This window comes from Trachurus trachurus (genome assembly GCF_905171665.1).
Source record: "Trachurus trachurus genome assembly, chromosome: 15".
Lineage (NCBI taxonomy): Eukaryota > Metazoa > Chordata > Actinopteri > Carangiformes > Carangidae > Trachurus > Trachurus trachurus.
In genome coordinates this window covers 29,378,323-29,400,166 of record NC_139906.1, presented here as the reverse complement: position 1 = coordinate 29,400,166, position 21,844 = coordinate 29,378,323, and the positions used below count along the sequence as shown (strand labels likewise).

At 41.1% G+C, this 21,844-nt stretch overlaps 2 protein-coding genes across 2 annotated transcripts; both read right to left on the bottom strand.

Moving 5' to 3' along the window:
- Positions 1-433: 433 nt before the first annotated feature.
- Positions 434-7,117, bottom strand: LOC310998037 (calcium homeostasis modulator protein 2-like). The gene is made up of 3 exons (XM_083987921.1): positions 6,911-7,117; positions 3,277-3,866; positions 434-1,014 (listed from the first exon to the last, which is right to left on the bottom strand). Exons 2-3 carry the CDS (start codon positions 3,796-3,798, stop codon positions 649-651), a joined length of 888 nt encoding a protein of 295 aa, XP_083844047.1. The 5' UTR covers positions 3,799-3,866; positions 6,911-7,117; the 3' UTR covers positions 434-648.
- Positions 7,118-11,703: 4,586 nt separating this feature from the next.
- Positions 11,704-14,365, bottom strand: LOC310998036 (calcium homeostasis modulator protein 2-like; the record flags this gene model as incomplete). Its single annotated transcript, XM_083987920.1, has 2 exons — positions 11,704-12,117; positions 13,844-14,365. The coding sequence occupies 2 exons, from the start codon at positions 14,363-14,365 to the stop codon at positions 11,704-11,706; spliced, it is 936 nt and encodes a 311-aa protein (XP_083844046.1).
- Between the last annotated feature and the right edge of the window lie 7,479 nt (positions 14,366-21,844).

Below are 21,844 nucleotides of genomic sequence, written 5' to 3'. Positions count from 1 at the left end.
ACTCTGCTCTGCTGTAAGCCGAGGAGAAAACTTTCCTTGTATCCTACAACCTTTATCCAATGAGGAGAGAGAACGGCATAAAGGGGCGGTCCTCTCTGTGTGTGCAGCCAAGGGATGCGCGTGAATGTGGTGACGTAGGGCGGGGACTGCTAACTCCATCTGCTGACAGGAAGTTAGCCAAAACCACCGGATCGCTTACTTCTGCTTTAAGTGCAAAATAAACCTGATAGTAAAATCCTGCGGATACACTGGTTTAAACCCTGACTTCACCACAAGGCTGAATAAGTTACACTTGTGGTTCATTCTGTAAACAAAATATTTCTTTTTTATAAGGTATATTTGTGGGCTTTTTGCCTTTAATGATAGTATAGTCAAGAGAGACAGGAAATGAGGAGACAGAGAAGAGGGAGAATGACATGCAGCAAAGGGCAAGTGGGGATTTGATCCGCCACCAGTAGCGAGGACTATAACCTTTGTAGATGGGGCGCCTGCTCTACCCACTGAGCTAAACGGCAACCCCAAAAAACATTTCTTATCAAGTGCTGTCGAAATATATGAAACAGCAAAAGGGCAAAAGTATTACATTTGACAGAACTAAGTGACACTCATACGATGGAAGTCGATGGGTCACTGAGCTGGAGGATGCTGTTAAATGAGCACCTTCATCTCCTCCTCTGTGGACTTCACGTCGTTCTCCAGACTGTGTGTATCCCATTTGTGCAGAGGCACTCTCTTCCACTGTGAGCTGCTGATGGAAGAGTTGGTCTGGTGTTCAGCCAGCTGCCCCTTCTCCTCTTCATCCAGCACCACGAAGCCGAAGAAGTTCTTCACGTTCTCTGCAGCCAGAAGACGAGCATGGACCGGTGACGTGCGCTGGAAGATGATGTTCTCACTGGAGCGGTACTGGGACCAGTAGTCCTCCTCCCGGTTGCTTAAAGGACAGTTGCAGTGCTTTATACACTGGAACAGGAGGACCACCAGAAACACGGCTGCCATCACCATCCAGGCGAGATTCTGAAAAACAACAGAGAGAGGTTAAATCAACATCTAGAGTCAATCAAGATGTCAGCTAGTTAATTTCCTGTGCTGCAATCCAAGTCATTTCTCCTGCCAGTCCACAGCAGGATTTTAAAACCTGTAACAACTAATAAACTGCATCTTGTGACAATATCTAACCCTTTATAACGGGTAGAAAAGAGGAGAGGTGTGTGAAAAGAACCAAGTGGGAGGTTGGTGTCTTTCAGTTTCCAGTACTGCCTGCCGGGAGCATACCTATGTTCCCCGGGTCCTATGTTCTCCGGGTTCTATGTTCCCCGGTAACAGTGGGGAACATAGGACCTTTTTTCAAAAAAAGAGTCCTATGTTCCCCGCTGTTGCCGGTCGATGGACTCTCTCTACCTATCTGGACTCTATCTATCTGGCCTGTCTAGCCTCTACCTGGTCTTTTTACTAAACTTAACCAACTCCTTTCTTTATTGCCTAAACCCAACCAATGGGAAAATTCCACTTGTGGGAAAATTCCACAATGGGAAAATTCCCAGGAAAAGTATGCGTACAGTAAACAAACAAGTGAGCTTCAAAGGTGTTGGATTGATAGGTGTATATTTGTGTCTCCCTATCCTGGCATTCAGTCTTGGAGCTAAGCTAAGCTAACCCAACCATGTCCAACAGCATCCTTTCATGAGTTTGCTGGCAGCTATGACTGCCACTGATTTTCTGGGTTTACATTGCAATAATGACAGGACAAAGACACTAGAAGGTTTGTGATGTTTGATACACCAGAGGAGGTTCTCTTTGTTTTGTTGTCAGAGTTAGCTGATCTTTCATGACCATGATCGGAAACAACAGTCAGAGCGAACCCTCTCACCTCCTTTAGACTAAACTAACACTAACCAATGAAGCAATCAAATTGGAGTTTTCATTTAGTCAGCATAATGTAATCTTAGAGTCTGCATCCCAGAATATCTCCTCTTTGACAGAAAGAGTAAGCTATAACTACTTTAATCAAAGCTACACTGCGAGTGCTGTTTCAGCTGCCAAATGACATGTCACCGGATTTGGGCTCGTCCAATCACAAACAAGAAGTGTTGTCCCTACCTTTTCGGACAACTTTTGTTTTGTTAAATGTTGTTGTGTTTTGTGAAATGTTGTTGTGCTTCGCCCCACAGGGCCACCGTATAGATCTTAGGTTGTTTTTTACAAACTTTTAGGATATAGCTTTAAGAATTGTTTCTTAGCTTTTCTCTTTTAGTATCTTTCCTACTATTCTTAACTATTTTTAAAGGTACAGTATGTAAGAAATCTAAAGCAACTGGCCGTAAAATCCTCCTAGTATGTCACAGAGACTCAGGAATAATGTTCATATAACATGATGAACTCACCAACAACAATAGTACAGCCAGAGTATTCGCATTAAAAATCTTTTTTTGCAGACTGCAAATCATGTTTATGTTTTGAACTTACGTGTTGGCATGTTGCGCCACCTAGCCCTCGCTCCCAGTCACGGCAGCGTCAGTGGCATTTCAGCCTCAGTCTGCTTCCACTGAGCTGCTGCTACGACTGGGAGAAAAAATGAGATCGCTGTGTTTTGAATTTGACTGCAGTTTTTGGCCACATTCTTACATATTGCACCTTTAACTTATTTTAATGTTGACTTTATCCTGTTATCTTTTTATCTTCTAGCTCCAGTGTTTTTCTCACGGAGGGCCCTACACGCTGGGAGTAGTTTGATCTGCCTATGGGGGTAGGCCTACCGCCCTGGGGGCTGCTGGGGTCTGGGTGGATGGGGTGGCACCGCACCACAGCCGTGGTGTGGGCTCCCCTGTCTGTCCTGGTTGGGTTCCCGGGGTGGATGGCTCCCCAACGATGCTTTCCTCACCTGGATCCTCAGTGCCCAGCCATATCGCATCTTAACCAGTATAGTTTTGCGGCTGTATGTGCATGCCTAAGTGAGTGAGTAGAGTGTAGGACTTGCACGTGTGCTTGCGTGTGTGTGGGGTGGGGTTGGGTCTTTTAACTGGTAAAGCACTTTGTCTTGCATTTTATATGTATGAAAGATGCTATATAGATAAATAAAGTTTGAAGTTTGGGTGTCCCTGCTCAGACTGCTGTCCCCGATGAGCAGAAGAAGACAGATGGATTGATGGAAATTTTCTTTCATTCTCTGTAACAAATCAGTAAGTCATAAAAGCTTCCAAGGCACTGACCTGAGTGGTATCTACAGAGGTAAAAGCATCAGATATAGGCCTAGTCAATCGAAGACAAAACAATACAAACCTGAGAATAATGCTTCATTCGACGCTCATATTCACTCCAGTAGGGTGCCAGCGTCCCTTTTGCAAGTATACATGGGAATTTCTCAGGTCTGTACCGCATCTCGTTGTCGAGGCCATCCAGTGAATAGGGGTCGATAGACTCACTGAGGGCACACGCGTAGGCCCGGCCGTCAAACAGAGAGAGGAACACCCATGTCAACGGGGCCACAATAGCTCGACCTATGATGTTTCCCATCAGTGCACAGGCGCTGGCTCCAGACTGACACTTCCTGAGCCGACACTTAATCACCAGGTCCCAGGTGCTCCTGTTTATCAGTATTCCAGAGAGGAAAAACAACCCTGCTGGAGCGCAGATGGCAGACAAGCCATAATCGAAGTTACTAAGGTAACATGGACACTTAAAGACATAGATGTTGTACAGAGTCAGGACAGCCACAGTGCCCAGAACAATTAGACCATTGGAGATGATCAAAGCTTTACTCCTGCAGAAGAGGGACACAACACTCCAGCACTTTGCCATCATGTTTGCTTCTTACTGGGAAGTAGATTGAAGAGCGACCATGGGTTTATGATGTCGTCTGGCTGCACAGACTGAAAGAGAAGGGAAAAAAACAATAAAAGTCTGAGAGAGTCTGCCTATCAGTCATCTGAAGTTTATCAGTTTCTGCAATAAATGTATTCAGTCCATTTGTAGAGTATAAGTACATTTAATACAGTTACACTTAATTCATGCTCAAGGAATCAAAAAAGAGTTATAGCTGCTGTGCAGCGATGGGTCCAGTCTGGGCTATTTTTGGCAAATTTAGGCAATTCTGAGAAACAAACAGGAGAATAGGAAGACAAGACAGTTGACATTATAATGTTCTTTTGCATCAGTTGCAGCTTGGACTCACAACCTCTGACACCTAAGTCCATCTTCTATCTCACTTAAGTGGCTATATGTTGAACCTGAAGTGAGGCTTCACAAATTGACTAAGCCAGTCACATGATAGCAGCTGCGTAAAGGCAGATTTCAAACCACAGTAAAAAATAAATAAAAAATCAGTCATTAAGACAAAAATCTAAATATACACATATTACAGCATTAACATGATGGTAAGTGATTGATTACTGTAGCTCCATAAGTGAAAATTTGATGTTTAAGTACAAGGCTTTCTTCAGTATTGGGGCTACATTTAGGTGAAAGCTGCAAAGCTAGCACATATGGTTGATCTGTTAGGAATTTTCAAAGTTTTGAACTTTAGAGGCCTGCTGTAGCGCCACCATGAGGACTATCGGCTTGTGTTTGCAGCTGAGGAAATCTGGCATGGGACTGGACCTTTGTGCAAAGTTTAGTGATTTTTTGTGCATAGACATAGGATTTCCTCATAAGAAGAAGAAGGAAGAAAAAGAGTAAAAACATTCAGATATTAACCCATAAGGACCCACGGTGACACGGGTGTCACACCGCCTTCAAGTGTCCTGGAAAGCCCCTTACACATATTGATGTTGAACTTTTAACTCATGAAGTCCCTAAGTGACATCTACTCAACATCCTGGTGCAGTCACATGACTCTCTGTGAATCTCTCTATCCATGACAACATTTCCAAGATGGTGGCCAGCAGAGTTGGCAAATTTCACAGAGGCAGCTACTTTTAAAAAGCTTGCTTTCTGTCAATAAAATAAGCCACCACCCATTTCACAATGCAAATCCTTTTATAACATGTCCCTTGTTGTATTTAACCTGTTCTGACCTCATTTTTTGAAGAAACTCATATAAAACAACTTAAGAAAATATTGCTGTGACATATACGTCACATCGGGCCTTAGCCTTAAAAAAGTCAGGAAAAATACCATGTGACGCCTATGTCACAATGAGAAAAATGGGAAAGAACTGCTCAATTAAATTAGGTGATTCAGGTATTTTGAATTAATATACTCTATGTTGTTCAATTTAAAACATAATTTAAAAATGTTAACAAAAAAATAATGTCAAATTCAATCAATATTTAATAAAATGATATATCAGTCCGGAAATTGAACCACAGATTTAGCAGAGACACTCTTCTCAGTAAATGAACAAGATTTTAGTATCCCATGCTGGTCCCATATTAATGTAATTATGCTTTTTTGCTGTATTTTTTGTAATAAAATAGGATACAGTGTTCAGGATGTACTGACGATCATCAGACGTGCAATAGATGTTGTATACAGAACAACAAATACAGCAAAGAAGAATGAGAGTTTACATAAGAAAATATTAGGAAACAAATAAGAAAAGTTAACACAGTCAAACAGTCATGAACCAGGTTTGAGACAAGGGTTCTGGACTGCTGTACTGATGGGAGAGAGGGTCCCATGTGGTGCATTGTGAGAGAAGGACGTTTTACCCAGCTCAGTTCTGACGAATGGAATATGACCCAACAATCAGTTCTGTGAGTGGGTACCAATGTTTTGTGATTTCATAGTTATCAGAGATGATAAATAAGGAGACAATAACTGTGAAAGGGCTTTAAAAATGAATAAAAACCAATGCTGTTTTCCCCTTACTGTCAGAAATGGCCAGCCGACATTTTGATAAAGAGTGCCGTGATGAGTATTATATGAATCATTGGAAATGAAATGTAAGGCTGAGTGGTAAACAGCATCCAGTGGAATCAAAGTGGAACTAGCAGCTCTTCCATAGATGTCATCTCCATATTCTAAAACAGAGAAAAAATAGTGTCTCCAATTTTTTTCCTGTGGTGAGTAGGGAAACGGTGCTTATTTCTGTATAGAAAGCCAAGTATTGTTCTTAGTTTAGCAATGAGGGTGGTGATATGGTGCTTAAAATTAAGACAACTGTCCATCCAGATGCCAAGGTATTTGTAGTTGGAAAGAAAATTGTGGTTGCACAGCTTTTAAGGCTTCAGTAACTGGTTAAAGCCTTCAATATGAGGCAATATTCGCATTTCTATAGTGTTTGCCCTTTTTTGTTGTGAAACTTGTCTTAAAAAGGTGTTAATAGTAACCAGCAAATTTGTAATTTTGATATATGTTATGGAAATGCAAATAAAAGGTCAAATTTGTGTTACAGAGCAAAAGAAAATGTCAAGCCCATTTATTTTCAAGTGAAAATTTAAGTTACCAAAAACGCCCGATGTGACATATATGTAACATTCCAGATCTCTGACAATAGGTGGCGCTATTTCAAAAAAAACTTCAAAAATGTGTTCCATGCATTCCACTTGGTCTGTGTTTCACCCCACTTAATTTTCCTTCAAGTATAAATGGGTCTGGGTTCTTATGGGTTAAGACAAAAATCTGGAAATACTCATTCCTTTGACTCAAAACTGGTGGACTCAAATGCACGACGCCAGGACAGACGTGGATATAACAAAAGGGGTATTTATTCCATCAAAAAAGTTCAACTAGTTGAGCTATGTGCAAAGTGAGAACCCACAGATTGTTTTACACTGAAGTATTGACACTGGACCTTTGTTCAAAGTTAGGTTTATTATATATATGCTGCACAGTGATCAGTAATGCTCAGGCAACTTTAAACCTGGAGCACAGGAAGATGATTCACATTACAATTCTGCACCAGTTGAGGCTCGAATCCGCAAATTCTGGAACCAAAGATCAGAGATTTCTTGGGGAGGAACATGTGACTCACCCTTTGTCCACTTCAATTCAATAGTAAGAAGAATTTCAAGTGCTGGAGATCACAGAGGGTGGGGCAATCCAGAACCTATGTTACAGAAACTGTCCCAGCAACATTCAGTCTTTCAATAAAGTTTGGGAATTCTGTTGAAACACAGAGGAGCAGAATGAGACAGTTGGGAAACGAGCCCTGCTGGTCATGGATTCATGTGTGTATCAGGGGGAGTGGAAATATACTAGATGTACATTTTGTTCTTTTGCCCCTCCCTCTCCTCCCAGCAGATCACAGAACAGCAGAGGGCACTCCCTGCTCATATGGAGATCCCCACAAGACTCACCATGTTCTTCTAGTGCTAATGTCAGCAATCAAACATTCTTCTAAGATGGTGATCATGGTAAACATTACACTGTGCCTATGTACAGTAGCACTGCTTGGTTTACACACAGTCTCTAAGAGCTGCAGCTGTAGCCTGTATCCAGTATCATCTGTACATATGCTGCTGTTGAAAATGGATGATTAATAATGAATGAATTAATGTAGACCTATAAGCTAACCAATCCTGCTTTAGGGGGATGTTCATGTTCGGACTGGCCCACTAATTTACATTCTGACAGAAATTCATTTTTTCCATCGCATGATAAAGATTTCCTCCACACTGACAGTAGGACAATAGTGTGCCAGCCAGATGCTCAGTTTGGCAGAACAAGATAAAAAAAAATGTCACCAGGACAATGTGGTCAGAGAGTGGTCACAGGTCCTGGCCTTCACATATGGAGACATTTGTTAGATGAAGATGTTGTAGAAACAAAATATGTCTTCTTGAACTCATCGACCTCTCTCCTTCAGTGTGCATTTCCTGTCAGAGGAGGACGTGTAAGCCACTTTTGTTCATCTCAGGTAACATAACTTATTATCTCCAGACCTCCCTGTATTCCTCTATTGAGGTTTAAAGGGAGAGTTCAACATTTTGGCAAATTGGCCCATTGCCATACTGTAATCTCTATAGTCATAGCAGTAGGTTGGTTACCTTTAGTTGTCGGTGCAAGCTATTTTCAGAACGGCGGAGCAGAGCTGCGAGCTACGCTACAGAGGCTGATGGGATTTCTTGGTTTCCCTCATCAAACTCATCAAATACACAATCCAAAACAAATCTAAAACATTCATGGGGGGGGGGGGGGGGGCATATTCCACACAGTATGCAGGATGACATGTGATAGTATCACATTTTTCCCCACACTGAACAACAATATTACTTTAAAACGCAGATTTTCTAGCAGAAAGAAGACTTGTAGATACTGCACAGTGATCAGTAATGCTCAGGCAACTTTAAACAATACGCTGGAGCACAGGAAGATGATTCACATTACAATTCTGCACCAGTTGAGGCTCGAACCCGCAAATTCTGGAACCAAAGATCAGAGATTTCTTGGGGAGGAAGTTGGAACATGTGACTCACCCTTTGTCCACTTCAATTCAATAGCAAGAAGAAGTTCAAGTGCTGGAGATCACAGAGGGTGAGGCAATCCAGAACCTATGTTACAGAAACTGTCCCAGCAACATTCAGTCTTTCAATAAAGTTTGGGAATTCTGTTGAAACACAGAGGAGCAGAATGAGACAGTTGGGAAACGAGCCCTGCTGGTCATGGATTCATGTGTGTATCAGGGGGAGTGGAAATATACTAGATGTACATTTTGTTCTTTTGCCCCTCCCTCTCCTCCCTGCAGATCACAGAACAGCAGAGGGCACTCCCTGCTCATATGGAGATCCCCACAAGACTCACCATGTTCTTCTAGTGCTAATGTCAGCAATCAAACATTCTTCTAAGATGGTGATCATGGTAAACATTACACTGTGCCTATGTACAGTAGCACTGCTTGGTTTACACACAGTCTCTAAGAGCTGCAGCTGTAGCCTGTATCCAGTATCATCTGTACATATGCTGCTGTTGAAAATGGATGATTAATAATGAATGAATTAAAGTAGACCTACAGCTAACCAATCCTGCGTTAGGGGGATGTTCATGTTCGGACTGGCCCACTAATTTACATTCTGACAGAAATTCATTTTTTCCATCGCATGATAAAGATTTCCTCCACACTGACAGTAGGACAATAGTGTGCCAGCCAGATGCTCAGTTTGGCAGAACAAGATAAAAAAAATGTCACCAGGACAATGTGGTCAGAGAGTGGTCACAGGTCCTGGCCTTCACATATGGAGACATTTGTTAGATGAAGATGTTGTAGAAACAAAATACGTCTTCTTGAACTCATCACCCTCTCTCCTTCAGTGTGCATTTCCTGTCAGAGGAGGACGTGTAAGCCACTTTTGTTCATCTCAGGTAACATAACTTATTATCTCCAGACCTCCCTGTATTCCTCTATTGAGGTTTAAAGGGAGAGTTCAACATTTTGGCAAATTGGCCCATTGCCATACTGTAATCCCTATAGTCATAGGAGTAGGTTCGTTACCTTTAGTTGTCGGTGCAAGCTATTTTCAGAACGGCGGAGCAGACCCGTGAGCTGCTCAGAGCTACGCTACAGAGGCTGATGGGATTTCTTGGTTTCCCTCATCAAACTCATCAAATACACAATCCAAAACAAATCTAAAACATTCATTTGGGGGGGGAAACATATTCCACACAGTATGCAGGATGACATGTGATAGTATCACATTTTTCCCCACACTGAACAACAATATTACTTTAAAACTCAGATTTTCTAGCAAAAAGAAGACTAGTAGATGCTGCACAGTGATCAGTCACGCTCAGGCAACTTTAAACAATATGCTAGAGCACAGGAAGATGATTCACATTACAATTCTGCACCAGTTGAGGCTCGAACCCGCAAATTCTGGAACCAAAGATCAGAGATTTCTTGGGGAGGAACATGTGACTCACCCTTTGTCCACTTCACTTCAATAGCAAGAAGAAGTTCAAGTGCTGGAGATCACAGAGGGTGAGGCAATCCAGAACCTATGTTACAGAAACTGTCCCAGCAACATTCAATCTTTCAATAAAGTTTGGGAATTCTGTTGAAACACAGAGGAGCAGAATGAGACAGTTGGGAAACGAGCCCTGCTGGTCATGGATTCATGTGTGTATCAGGTGGAGTGGAAATATACTAGATGTACATTTTGTTCTTTTGCCCCTCCCTCTCCTCCCAGCAGATCACAGAACAGCAGAGGGCACTCCCTGCTCATATGGAGATCCCCACAAGACTCACCATGTTCTTCTAGTGCTAATGTCAGCAATCAAACATTCTTCTAAGATGGTGATCATGGTAAACATTACACTGTGCCTATGTACAGTAGCACTGCTTGGTTTACACACAGTCTCTAAGAGCTGCAGCTGTAGCCTGTATCCAGTATCATCTGTACATATGCTGCTGTTGAAAATGGATGATTAATAATGAATGAATTAAAGTAGACCTACAGCTAACCAATCCTGCGTTAGGGGGATGTTCATGTTCGGACTGGCCCACTAATTTACATTCTGACAGAAATTCATTTTTTCCATCGCATGATAAAGATTTCCTCCACACTGACAGTAGGACAATAGTGTGCCAGCCAGATGCTCAGTTTGGCAGAACAAGATAAAAAAAAATGTCACCAGGACAATGTGGTCAGAGAGTGGTCACAGGTCCTGGCCTTCACATATGGAGACATTTGTTAGATGAAGATGTTGTAGAAACAAAATATGTCTTCTTGAACTCATCGACCTCTCTCCTTCAGTGTGCATTTCCTGTCAGAGGAGGACGTGTAAGCCACTTTTGTTCATCTCAGGTAACATAACTTATTATCTCCAGACCTCCCTGTATTCCTCTATTGAGGTTTAAAGGGAGAGTTCAACATTTTGGCAAATTGGCCCATTGCCATACTGTAATCCCTATAGTCATAGGAGTAGGTTCGTTACCTTTAGTTGTCGGTGCAAGCTATTTTCAGAACGGCGGAGCAGACCCGTGAGCTGCTCAGAGCTACGCTACAGAGGCTCATGGGATTTCTTGGTTTCCCTCATCAAACTCATCAAATACACAATCCAAAACAAATCTAAAACATTCATGGGGGGGGGGGGGGGGGCATATTCCACACATTGTGCAGGATGACATGTGATAGTATCACATTTTTCCCCACACTGAACAACAATATGACTTTAAAACTACTGTCCTAACACAGTTAGACAGCTTAAGTGCAAAATAAACCTGATAAACTCCTGCTGATACACTGGTTTCAACCCTGACTTTGAAAAAGTCCACACACTGTATCGCCAGGTGACGAAGATCCACAGTGATCGCAACGTTGATCGTTCCACAATAAACATTAGAGGAGCTTGATACAGTGTGCTGACTTTACTCCTTTTTTCTAAGTTAACTTTGTTGGTCCTGCACCTGTAGTACGTTTGGATGTGCGTGCTCTACTCCACTTTTGTGTTCAACCCTGACTTCACCTCAAGGCTGAATAAGTTACACTTGTGAAGGAATGGTTCATTCTGTAAACAAAACATTTCTTTTTTGGGCTTTTTGCCTTTAATTGACAGCATAGTTGAGAGAGACATGGAAATAGGCAGACAGAGAGAGGGGGAATGACATGCAGCAAAGGACCACCGAGTCGGGTTTTGATCCAGTAGGCCTAGTACCTGTAGCGAGGACTATAACCTTTGCAGATGGGGCACCTGCTCTATCCACTGAGCTAAACGGCAACCCCAAAAAGCAAATTTCTTCATTCATCACATGCTTTTGAAATATATGAAACAGCAAAAAGGCAAAAGTTTTACATGGGACAGAACGAAGTGACACCCTCATGATGGAAGTCAATGGGCCACTGAGCTGGAGGATGCTGTTAACTGAGCACCTGCATCTCCTCTGTGGACTTCACGTCGTTCTCCAGACTGGACATAGCCCATGTTTTGAGCCTGATGTACAGAGACACTCCGCTCGTTGACACCGGTCACTCCGGTCCACTGTGAGCTGCTGATGGAAGAGTTGGTCTGGTGTTCAGCCAGCTGCCCCTTCTCCTCTTTATCCAGCACCACGAAGCCAAAGAGACTCTTCACGTTCTCTGCAGCCAGAAGACGAGCATGGACCGCTAACGTGCGCTGGAAGAGGACGTTCTCACTGGAGTGGTACTGGGACCAGAAGTCCTCCTGCCGGTTGCTTGCAGGACAGGCAAACTGGACCAGGAGGACCATCAGAGACACTACTGCCATCAGTATCCAGGCGATCATCTGAAAACAACAGAGAGAGGTGGAATCAGCAACTAGAATCAATCATGACTTCAGCGAATTCATTATCTGTGCTGCCGTCCAACTCATTTTTGTTGTGGCACAGTGACACTCAACATGCCATAGCCAGAGTCCAGATTTTATTTTCTACCCCCCTGTAATCTGATTGGCCACCCTGTGTGCCCCCCTAATGGAGCTCAGTGGCTGTTTACCACTGCTATGTTCACTATAAAGAGCTATGAGCACTAAACTTATGGCTAAGGCTCTTAAAGGGACAATGAGGAGTTTTGGAAAAGCAAAGTGTTTTCGCACTACATTTATGAGCCTCCGCGCACCGTGAAATTCTTTGACCGGCGCAAGACAGACTCATGTTTTCATTCATCAAGAATTAAAGTCAGAGGTTCGAAAACGATCACATACCGTCGTAGTTCCGACCATAAACGGCGATTCGGCAGCGTTATTCTCATGACTCGCCACAAAACCGAAAGTAAAGAAACGCTGGTCGGCTCGCCCAGCATTTCCGCCACCACTAATAATAACAAAATAACCATAGAGACAAAACGATATATTTATCGAAAATGGGCCCATTAACAAGTGGTAACGTAGATTCATCCACATTAACGTGAGACTTTTTTATAACCAAATAGAAACTCCTCGTTGTCCCTTTAAAGAGATGATTCACCCAAAATCGACAATTTACCAATTTTCTTTCTTATCAAAACGCTTTTGGAGTTCCAGAGGGCAACGACGATATTCGTTCATCGTTGTAAACCATATGATGTAAACACAGAAGAACATCTCGCAGCAAATCTCGCGCATGCACACAAACGTTGCCAGCCGGACCCCCGGCCGGAACTCTAAAGGCGTTTTGATGACTCCAAAAGTTCTCCAAACCCTTCCTTGGCATGATGGTGAGTAGAAAATTGGTGAATTATTGATTTTGGGAGAAGTATCCCTTTCATTAACTCTGTACAACAAACATCCCAGTGTTCTGTAAATAAAGAAAATGATGTAAGATTGTTAATTTTCTCAATTTGACCATTTGAGTCATGCTTGTTCTGATTATTCTGCATGCATTGACCAACTGTTACACAAAACACTGAGATGTTTGTATAGTGTTGAGCTCTAACTACTGGCTAAGAGTATAAGATTTTTCTGTTCACTTTGAGAATTTATTGTGTTGCATATTCTGCTAAGACTTCTTATTTACAAGAGAGAGTTGATTATTGATTGACTATATGAAAAGGTCATAGGCATCTTCCTAACAAGGTGAAATATTCAATGTGGCCTATAAAAGCAAGATGAAACATGTGTAACTGTACAATATAAATATTCAAGAGAGCGATCAATGGCAGCCTTCATTTTTGTTACGGTTGTGCCCCCACCAGAAAATACTCTGGAACCACCCCTGTATTAGAACACAATTAAACTCAACTCCATGAAGATAAAATTGAGTGATAACATTTTACATCCAAAAGCTCAAAGGCCACATCAATGTTCTACAAAAACACTTCTAGTCATTATTCAACACAACAAGAGACTGTGAACATGTTTCCTGTAACCTACCTGGCTGCTAGGTGGAGCTGATTCCAGTTTATATTGATTCTACATTTTAGCTTATTAAAATTTCTTTCATTCTCTGTAACAAATCAGTAAGTCACAGACCTGAGTGGTATCTACAGAGGTAAAAGCATCAGACATAGTCTATTGAAGACAAAACAATACAAACCTGAGAATCATGCTTCAGTTTACCCTCAGTTTCACTCCAGAAGGGTGCCAGCTTCCCTGTTGCAAGTAAACATGGGAATTTCGCAACTTTGGACCGCATCTCATAGCCGATTTCTTCCAGTGAATAGGGGTCGATAGACTCACTGAGGGCACACGCGTAGGCCCGGCCCTCTAACAGAGAGATGAACACCCATGTCAACGGGGCCACAGTAGCTCGACCTATGATGTTTCCCATCAGTGCACAGGCGCTGGCTCCAGACAGCTTCTGACACTTCCTGAGCCGACACTCAGACACCAGGTCCCAGGTGCTCCTGTTTATCAGTATTCCAGAGAGGAAAAACAACCCTGCTGGAGCGAGGATGGCAGCCAAGCCATAATCGAAGTTCCTCCAGGAACATGGACACTTAAAGGCGTAGATGTTGCACAGAGTCAGGACAGCCACAGTGCCCAGAATAATTAGACCATTGGAGATGATCAAAGCTTTACTCCTGCAGTAGGACACAAAGCTACAGCTCTTTACCATGTTTCTTTCTTTCTTTTACTGGGAAGCAGTTTGAAGATCGACCATATGTTTGGTTTTTGATGTCTTCAGGGTCCCGAGACTGAAAGAGACGGTAAATCAACAAAAAAATTCTGAGAGAGTCTGCCTATCAGTCATCTGAAGTTTTCCAGCACCTGTTTACTGAATGTTTTCAGTTCACTTGTAGAGCATAAGTACATTTAAAGCAGAAGTAAGTGGAATGTTTGTGTTAATATAAGTCTTAAATAGTTCTATCTTCCGACAGCAATCAGTCAGTACGTTTACATGCAGAGCTTAATCGAGCTATGCTCAAAATTCGATTTTGGCGTCAAGTCGGACTTCAGTCCTTGTCTCAATTTACATGCAACTGAGAAAACCGAATAACTGACGGCGTCGGCCCCCTCATGCGGCGTCACCCGTTGCTTCAGTGGGTTAATACGCCGCCTGTCCTGTTGACTTTTCTGTCACCTCGTAAAAAACTGGATATAAACAACTTAGTAAGCTTAATAATAAATTCTCAACTGCAGTTCCCGACCAGCCGCGTCAGTCTGGGCTGGATGTGCGCTGAGAATAGGATACGGGCTTCCTTTTTCCTTTTTTTAATAAAACACTCTTGCTGGTCGCGCTGTGTGAAATGCATTGAATCGGCGCTGATGTTGGGTTTTTTTCTTTACTTTGCCGGGTTCGGGCGGCTTCTCTGCTCCACTTGGTGCCGTCTCTACTGTTGTGGAGCATGCGCACATGCATTGTCCAGTTATACTCCGACTAAGGTATACATGACGGAGAAAATCGAATTCCAATCTCATTATCTGGGTGTCTTAATCGGAGTTCTCAACTCCGATTTCAGTCGGACTAAGGTGTTTACATGCACTTCAGTTGTCCAGTTATAGTCGGATTAAGGCAATAATTCGGTTTTTTCAAGTGTCATGTAAACGTACTGACTTACATAGAGTGTTTGGTCTGAAACACGGGTGTGTCAGTCACTCTGCTCTGCTGTAAGCCGAGGAGAAAACTTCTTGTATACTTCCTTGTATCCTACAAGCTTTATCCAATGAGGAGAGAGAACGGCATGAAGGGCTGTGTGTGCAGCCAAGGGATGCGCGTGAATGTGGTGACGTAGGGATGAGGACCAATAGATCCATGACGAGGGCGGGGGCTGCTAACTCCATCGGCTGACAAGAAGTCAGTCAAAACGACCGGATTGCTTACTTCTGCTTTAATACAGTACTTGCACTTGTACATTACATTACATTGCACAATTGTTCATCTGTATTGCTAGCTAAATTATTTTATTCTCCTAATTATCATATCCATATTTTTTAATCTATTCTATTGGAGCTGCTGTGACACAATCACCTCCTGCAAAGGATTAATTAATTCTTCTATTCTATTCTAATACAGTTACACTTAATTCATGCTCATGGAATAAATAAAAAAAACACAGAAAACAAAGAGTCACTAATGCAGTCATGCAGACTCACCCAGTGGCAGGGTGGGGCAATCCAGATGCTGAGCCTGAACCAATTATAGGCTGCCTACACCAATGCTACAGACACTGTCCCAGCAACATTCAGACTTTCAATAAGACTTTTGAATTTTGTTGAAACACATAGGAGCATTATGAGCCCTGCTGTCTGTGCGGTGTCATCATGAATCCATGGATGTGGTGTGTAGGGGAGGGGAAATACTAGACGTACATTATGTCCTCTTGCCCCTCCCCCTCCTCCCTGCAGATCACAGAACAGCAGAGGGCACTCCCTGCTCACAGACGGAAATCCCCACATCACTCAATTGATACTGATGCTCCCATCATGTTCTTCTGTGTTTAGTGCTAATGTCAGCAATCAATCATCCTGCTAAGATGGTTATCATGGTAAACATTAGCACTGCTTGGTTTACACACAGTCTGCAGCTGTAGCATACATGCAGTGTCATCTGTACATGCTGCTGTCCTTGGAAATTGATTATTTATGATGAATGAATGGAAATAAGTGAAGAACACTGATACTGACAAAGTAGCAACTGTGTCTGTCTACTGGTGTTGTAGCATATAGAGGGTTTTCCATCTATCTTTCTGACAACTGGAGATATGCGATTTTATTGTGGTCTCTTATTTTTTGTTTTTATGAGGTGAGATTTCTCTTATAAACCCATCTGGGTTTCTTTAATCTCACCTGCACAACTGGTTTGCTGTTTTTATGCTGTTTTTTCTTCTTTTGTTAATTGTGCAAATAAATAAAATCTAAAAAAAAAAAATCTATGCATAGCCTATATTGTGTGAAGAATGTATGGAGATATGCCATCTTTGCACATCTTGCTATACTGTTATATAATAACCAATTTATTATACAACACTCCCACAAATAAAAGTTGGGGATATTCAACTTTCAGGTGACATTTATAGAAAATGTCAAATGTTCATGCTACAATGATATTATATCATGAAAACAGGGCATTTAAAGGGACAACGAGGAGTTTATATTTGGTTATAAAAAAGTCTCACGTTAATGTGGATGAATCTCCGCTACCCACACTTGTTAATGGGCCCATTTTCGATAAATATATCGTTTTGTCTCTATCGTTATTTTGTTATTATTAGTGATGGCGGAAATGCTGGTTGAGCCGACCAGCGTTTCTTTACTTTCCAAACTTTTCCGAATCGCAGTTTATGGTGGGAACTACGACGGTATGTGATCGTCTTTGAACCTCTGACTTTAATTCTTGATGAATGAAAACATGAGTCTGTCTTGCGCCGGTCAAAGAATTTCATGGTGCGTGGAGGCTCATAAATGTAGTGTGAAAACACTACATTTTTTTGTAAAAACGCTTTTCCAAAACTCCTCATTGACCCTTTAAGTAGAAGTATGGGTTGATGATTTCTTCATCTCAAACATTGAAACAAAAGCTAACAACAGTGGTGGGTATACCACAAGAAAACATGTCAATGTGTCACTAAGTTGTCATGTGGCCAAAGGACGTCCACTTCTCTGTCTTTCTGTGACTCTTCCAGTCTCTCTGTGTCTCTGTTCAACCCGCTGATGACACTCTGAGCTCAGTGGACACTTCCCTCTGACAACATCCCATCATCTGAAGCCTCCACAGGTCCAGGACAGGTACTGTTGATGGATTGTTATATGATGAAGAGGACTGTTTCAATACAAACTGTCATTGAAGCAGAACATTAAGTGGTCAATTCATGGATCAGACTTGTTGTGATGTTTGTGGTTCATCACCTTGTTAGAGAACAGCGTGTTGTGTTATAAAAACTGAAACATTGAACAGTTGGACATGAGCATTCAAACGTTTAGAGAAGGTCAAATTAAGTTCATCTGTAAAGATTAAAGTGCATTATAGTGCAAATTTCATCTGAAAGCCAAATATCCTAAACTTTTTGTGAGTAGTGTGTGTTCTTGCATCATAAAGTAGTATGTTTGGGTTTTTTGTACAGAATTGCACAAGACAAGTTTCTCTCACGTTAGACAAATAAAGAAATTTAAAAGTAGCTGCTGGAAAACCAAAACAAAGAGCTGAATGAGGCTAAAATGCTCGATAGTGCCAAGGAGACCCAGAGCAGTCTAGATATTTCACTATGGGAGCAACAACTTGCACATACAGTATATAGTACGCGGTTCACAGTAAATGTACAATTGTTTATTCTTTCATAACTCCAAATTTAAAGGGGACATATTATGCAAAACTCACTTTTTCATTGTTTTAGTATGTGTATTTGCGTATCTGGAGTGCCTCCTCACCCCTTAAACGTCAGTTTTGACAACTACGTCAATATTTTGTAAACTACCAGTCAGAAAATGTGTCTCTTAACAAGCTGTTTTAATTTAATGAACATTCAAGCCCTCGCTCCCATGGTTACCTCATTACCAGAGCGAAGATGCTAAACCGACCGTTTAGAGCAGGGCTGTGAAACTGGTGTGTAGAGAACCCAGCTGTGCTCAATCTGTTGGTTTTTCTGGCCAAAGCATGTTACTAACATTACTTTTAGACATCAAGGTACCATGTCAAGAAGCAGAAATGAGCAGAATATGTCCCCTTTAATAGAATAAAGTAGAGTTCATAATTTTGTGTGAATCTGTAGTTTGCTTCACTCCCAGATGCCCATTTGCATGGCTCCATCAGTCTGTCTGAGTGGACTCAGTGTCAACAACTTGTATGCAAAACCAGCCAGTCCAAAGCCTCACGTATTCAAATGTCCCCTAGAACCTGGTTTGGACACCGAAAGTCAAAAGTCAAGTCAGAGACAAACATGATAGAAACAAACAGACCTGTTACAGACTGTACCTCACCAGTCCTGTCAATCTATATGTGTATGTCTCCATTACTGTAACACATACACATCTGTATGCGGCTTTGACCTCTTCACTGACCCAGCTCTATCAGATTTGATGTGGTGTTCAAAGACACACAACAGCTTTGTACAAGCTCCAGCACGTGGATGAATGAGATATGTCCAGAGATGTTTGCGTGGCTGTTTCCTTCTTACTTAAACGTTGAGTCTAACGTTTCTATGCTCATGTTATTTCCTGGGAGCCTGACACTCTGGTTCACATGATTATTGGTGAGAAGGCCAGATTCTCTACAGGCATTTGTCACATGCTTCTGTTTATACACCCACAGAGGTTAACATGTGTCTCTGTAGAAGCATTATTTCAGTTTTACGTAAGAGCATGATATTCCTGACAGACCAGCAGACAGTCCCAGTCCCACTCTTGCTAATCATTAGTTATTTTTTAGGTAGTATTATTTAATAACTATCAATATATATATATATATATATATATATTGTTAGAAATTATTTCTAAAGCACCATTTACATAAAACAGTAACTTAAACCTAATGGTTTCCATGTATGTAAAGATAGATTGATGTATAGATAGATGTATAGATGTATAGATAGATGTATAGATAGATAGATAGATAGATAGATAGATAGATAGATAGATAGATAGATAGATAGATAGATAGATAGATAGATAGATAGAAAGAAAGAGAATAGAGAATGAATGAAAGAGACAGAGGGGTAGTAAGAAAGAAGGAAAGAAATTGGGGTGGATAAATGAAAGAGAGAGATATACAGAGAGCGGTAGAAAGAAAGAAAGAAAGAAAGAAAGAAAGAAAGAAAGAAAGAAAGAAAGAAAGAAAGAAAGAAAGAAATGGGGTAGAAACAAAGAAAGAGAAAAGGAGTAGAAAGAAAGACAGAAAGAAACAAAGAAGTAAAAAGAAATGGGGTAGAAGAAAGAAAGAAAGAAAGAAAGAAAGAAAGAAAGAAAGAAAGAAGAAAAAGAGAGAGGGGGATGATAGATAGAATGAAGTAGATGGATGGATGGATGGATAGAGAGGGAAAGATAGAAAGAAGTTTTGTAAAATACAAATGAAGGAGTAAAAGAAAGAAAGAAAGAAAGAAAGAAAAAGAGAAAAAAGAGACAAAGGGTTTGAAAAAATAGATAGATAGATAGATAGATAGATAGATAGATAGATAGATAGATAGATAGATAGATAGATAGATAGATAGATAGATAGATAGATAGATAGATAGAGAATGAATGAAAGAGACAGAGGGGTAGTAAGAAAGAAGGAAAGAAATTGGGGTGGATAAATGAAAGAGAGAGATATACAGAGAGCGGTAGAAAGAAAGAAAGAAAGAAAGAAAGAAAGAAAGAAAGAAAGAAAGAAATGGGGTAGAAACAAAGAAAGAGAAAAGGAGTAGAAAGAAAGACAGAAAGAAACAAAGAAGTAAAAAGAAATGGGGTAGAAGAAAGAAAGAAAGAAAGAAAGAAAGAAGAAAAAGAGAGAGGGGGATGATAGATAGAATGAAGTAGATGGATGGATGGATGGATAGAGAGGGAAAGATAGAAAGAAGTTTTGTAAAATACAAATGAAGGAGTAAAAGAAAGAAAGAAAGAAAGAAAGAAAAAGAGAAAAAAGAGACAAAGGGTTTGAAAAAATAGATAGATAGATAGATAGATAGATAGATAGATAGATAGATAGATAGATAGATAGATAGATAGATAGATAGATAGATAGATAGATAGATAGATAGATAGATAGATAGATAGATAGAAAGAGAATAGAGAATGAATGAAAGAGACAGAGGGGTAGTAAGAAAGAAGGAAAGAAATTGGGGTGGATAAATGAAAGAGAGAGATATACAGAGAGCGGTAGAAAGAAAGAAAGAAAGAAAGAAAGAAAGAAAGAAAGAAAGAAAGAAATGGGGTAGAAACAAAGAAAGAGAAAAGGAGTAGAAAGAAAGACAGAAAGAAACAAAGAAGTAAAAAGAAATGGGGTAGAAGAAAGAAAGAAAGAAAGAAAGAAAGAAAGAAAGAAAGAAAGAAAGAAAGAAAGAAAGAAAGAAAGAAAGAAAGAAGAAAAAGAGAGAGGGGGATGATAGATAGAATGAAGTAGATGGATGGATGGATGGATAGAGAGGGAAAGATAGAAAGAAGTTTTGTAAAATACAAATGAAGGAGTAAAAGAAAGAAAGAAAGAAAGAAAGAAAGAAAGAAAGAAAGAAAGAAAGAAAGAAAAAGAGAAAAAAGAGACAAAGGGTTTGAAAAAATAGATAGATAGATAGATAGATAGATAGATAGATAGATAGATAGATAGATAGATAGATAGATAGATAGATCACAGTTGTGTCTGATACTGACCAGTCAGTCTCCACCATCAGCTGAAGGACGATGGTGAGGTACAGTTAAAGTTTTTCAAAGGAGGTTAAATCGAAAGCAACTGAACTTAGTTATTTGTCTAGGAAGACGTTTCACCTCTCATCCAAGAGGCTTCATCAGTTCATGTACGCAGCTGACCAGGCTGGGACTGGTCCAACTATCTGGTGTGGAGACTCACTATTTAACCTCTTGTGTGGGCGTTTCACAAGGGTGATGATGTCACTGGTTCCCTTTTGTGCTCCAAGTGCCAACGACAGTAGTTGGAATGACAGTCGTTGGTGGGAAGTTGGTTTCGACTTCGTTAGTGCCCTATTGTGTTCTAACGACAGTCGTTGGAGTCACTTGCCACTTGTGAACAGTAGTTGTTCTTTGAGGCTAGATTGTTGAGTCTCCTGGGAAGGGATGAAAGGGCAGCATTGTAAATTGGGGATAGGTGGTGTCTCAGACCTCCTCCCCTGTTGAGGGTTGGTTTTTCTACTTTTACAAAAATGGCTTCTTTAACTCCTCTTTCAAACCATCTGTCCTCTCTGTCTAGGATTTGGACATTGCTGTCCTCAAAGGAGTGGGCTTTCTCCTTGAGATGTAAATGTACAGCAGAGTCCAGTCCTGAGGAGTTTGCTCTCCTGTGTTGGGCCATGCGTTTATGCAGTGGTTGTTTTGTTTCTCCAATGTAGAGGTCTTTGCATTCCTCGTTGCATTGGACTGCATACACCAGATTGCTTTTGTGGGTGTGTGGTGTTCTGTCCTTGGGATGTACCAGTCTCTGTCTGAGTGTGTTGCTGGGTTTGAAATACACAGGGAT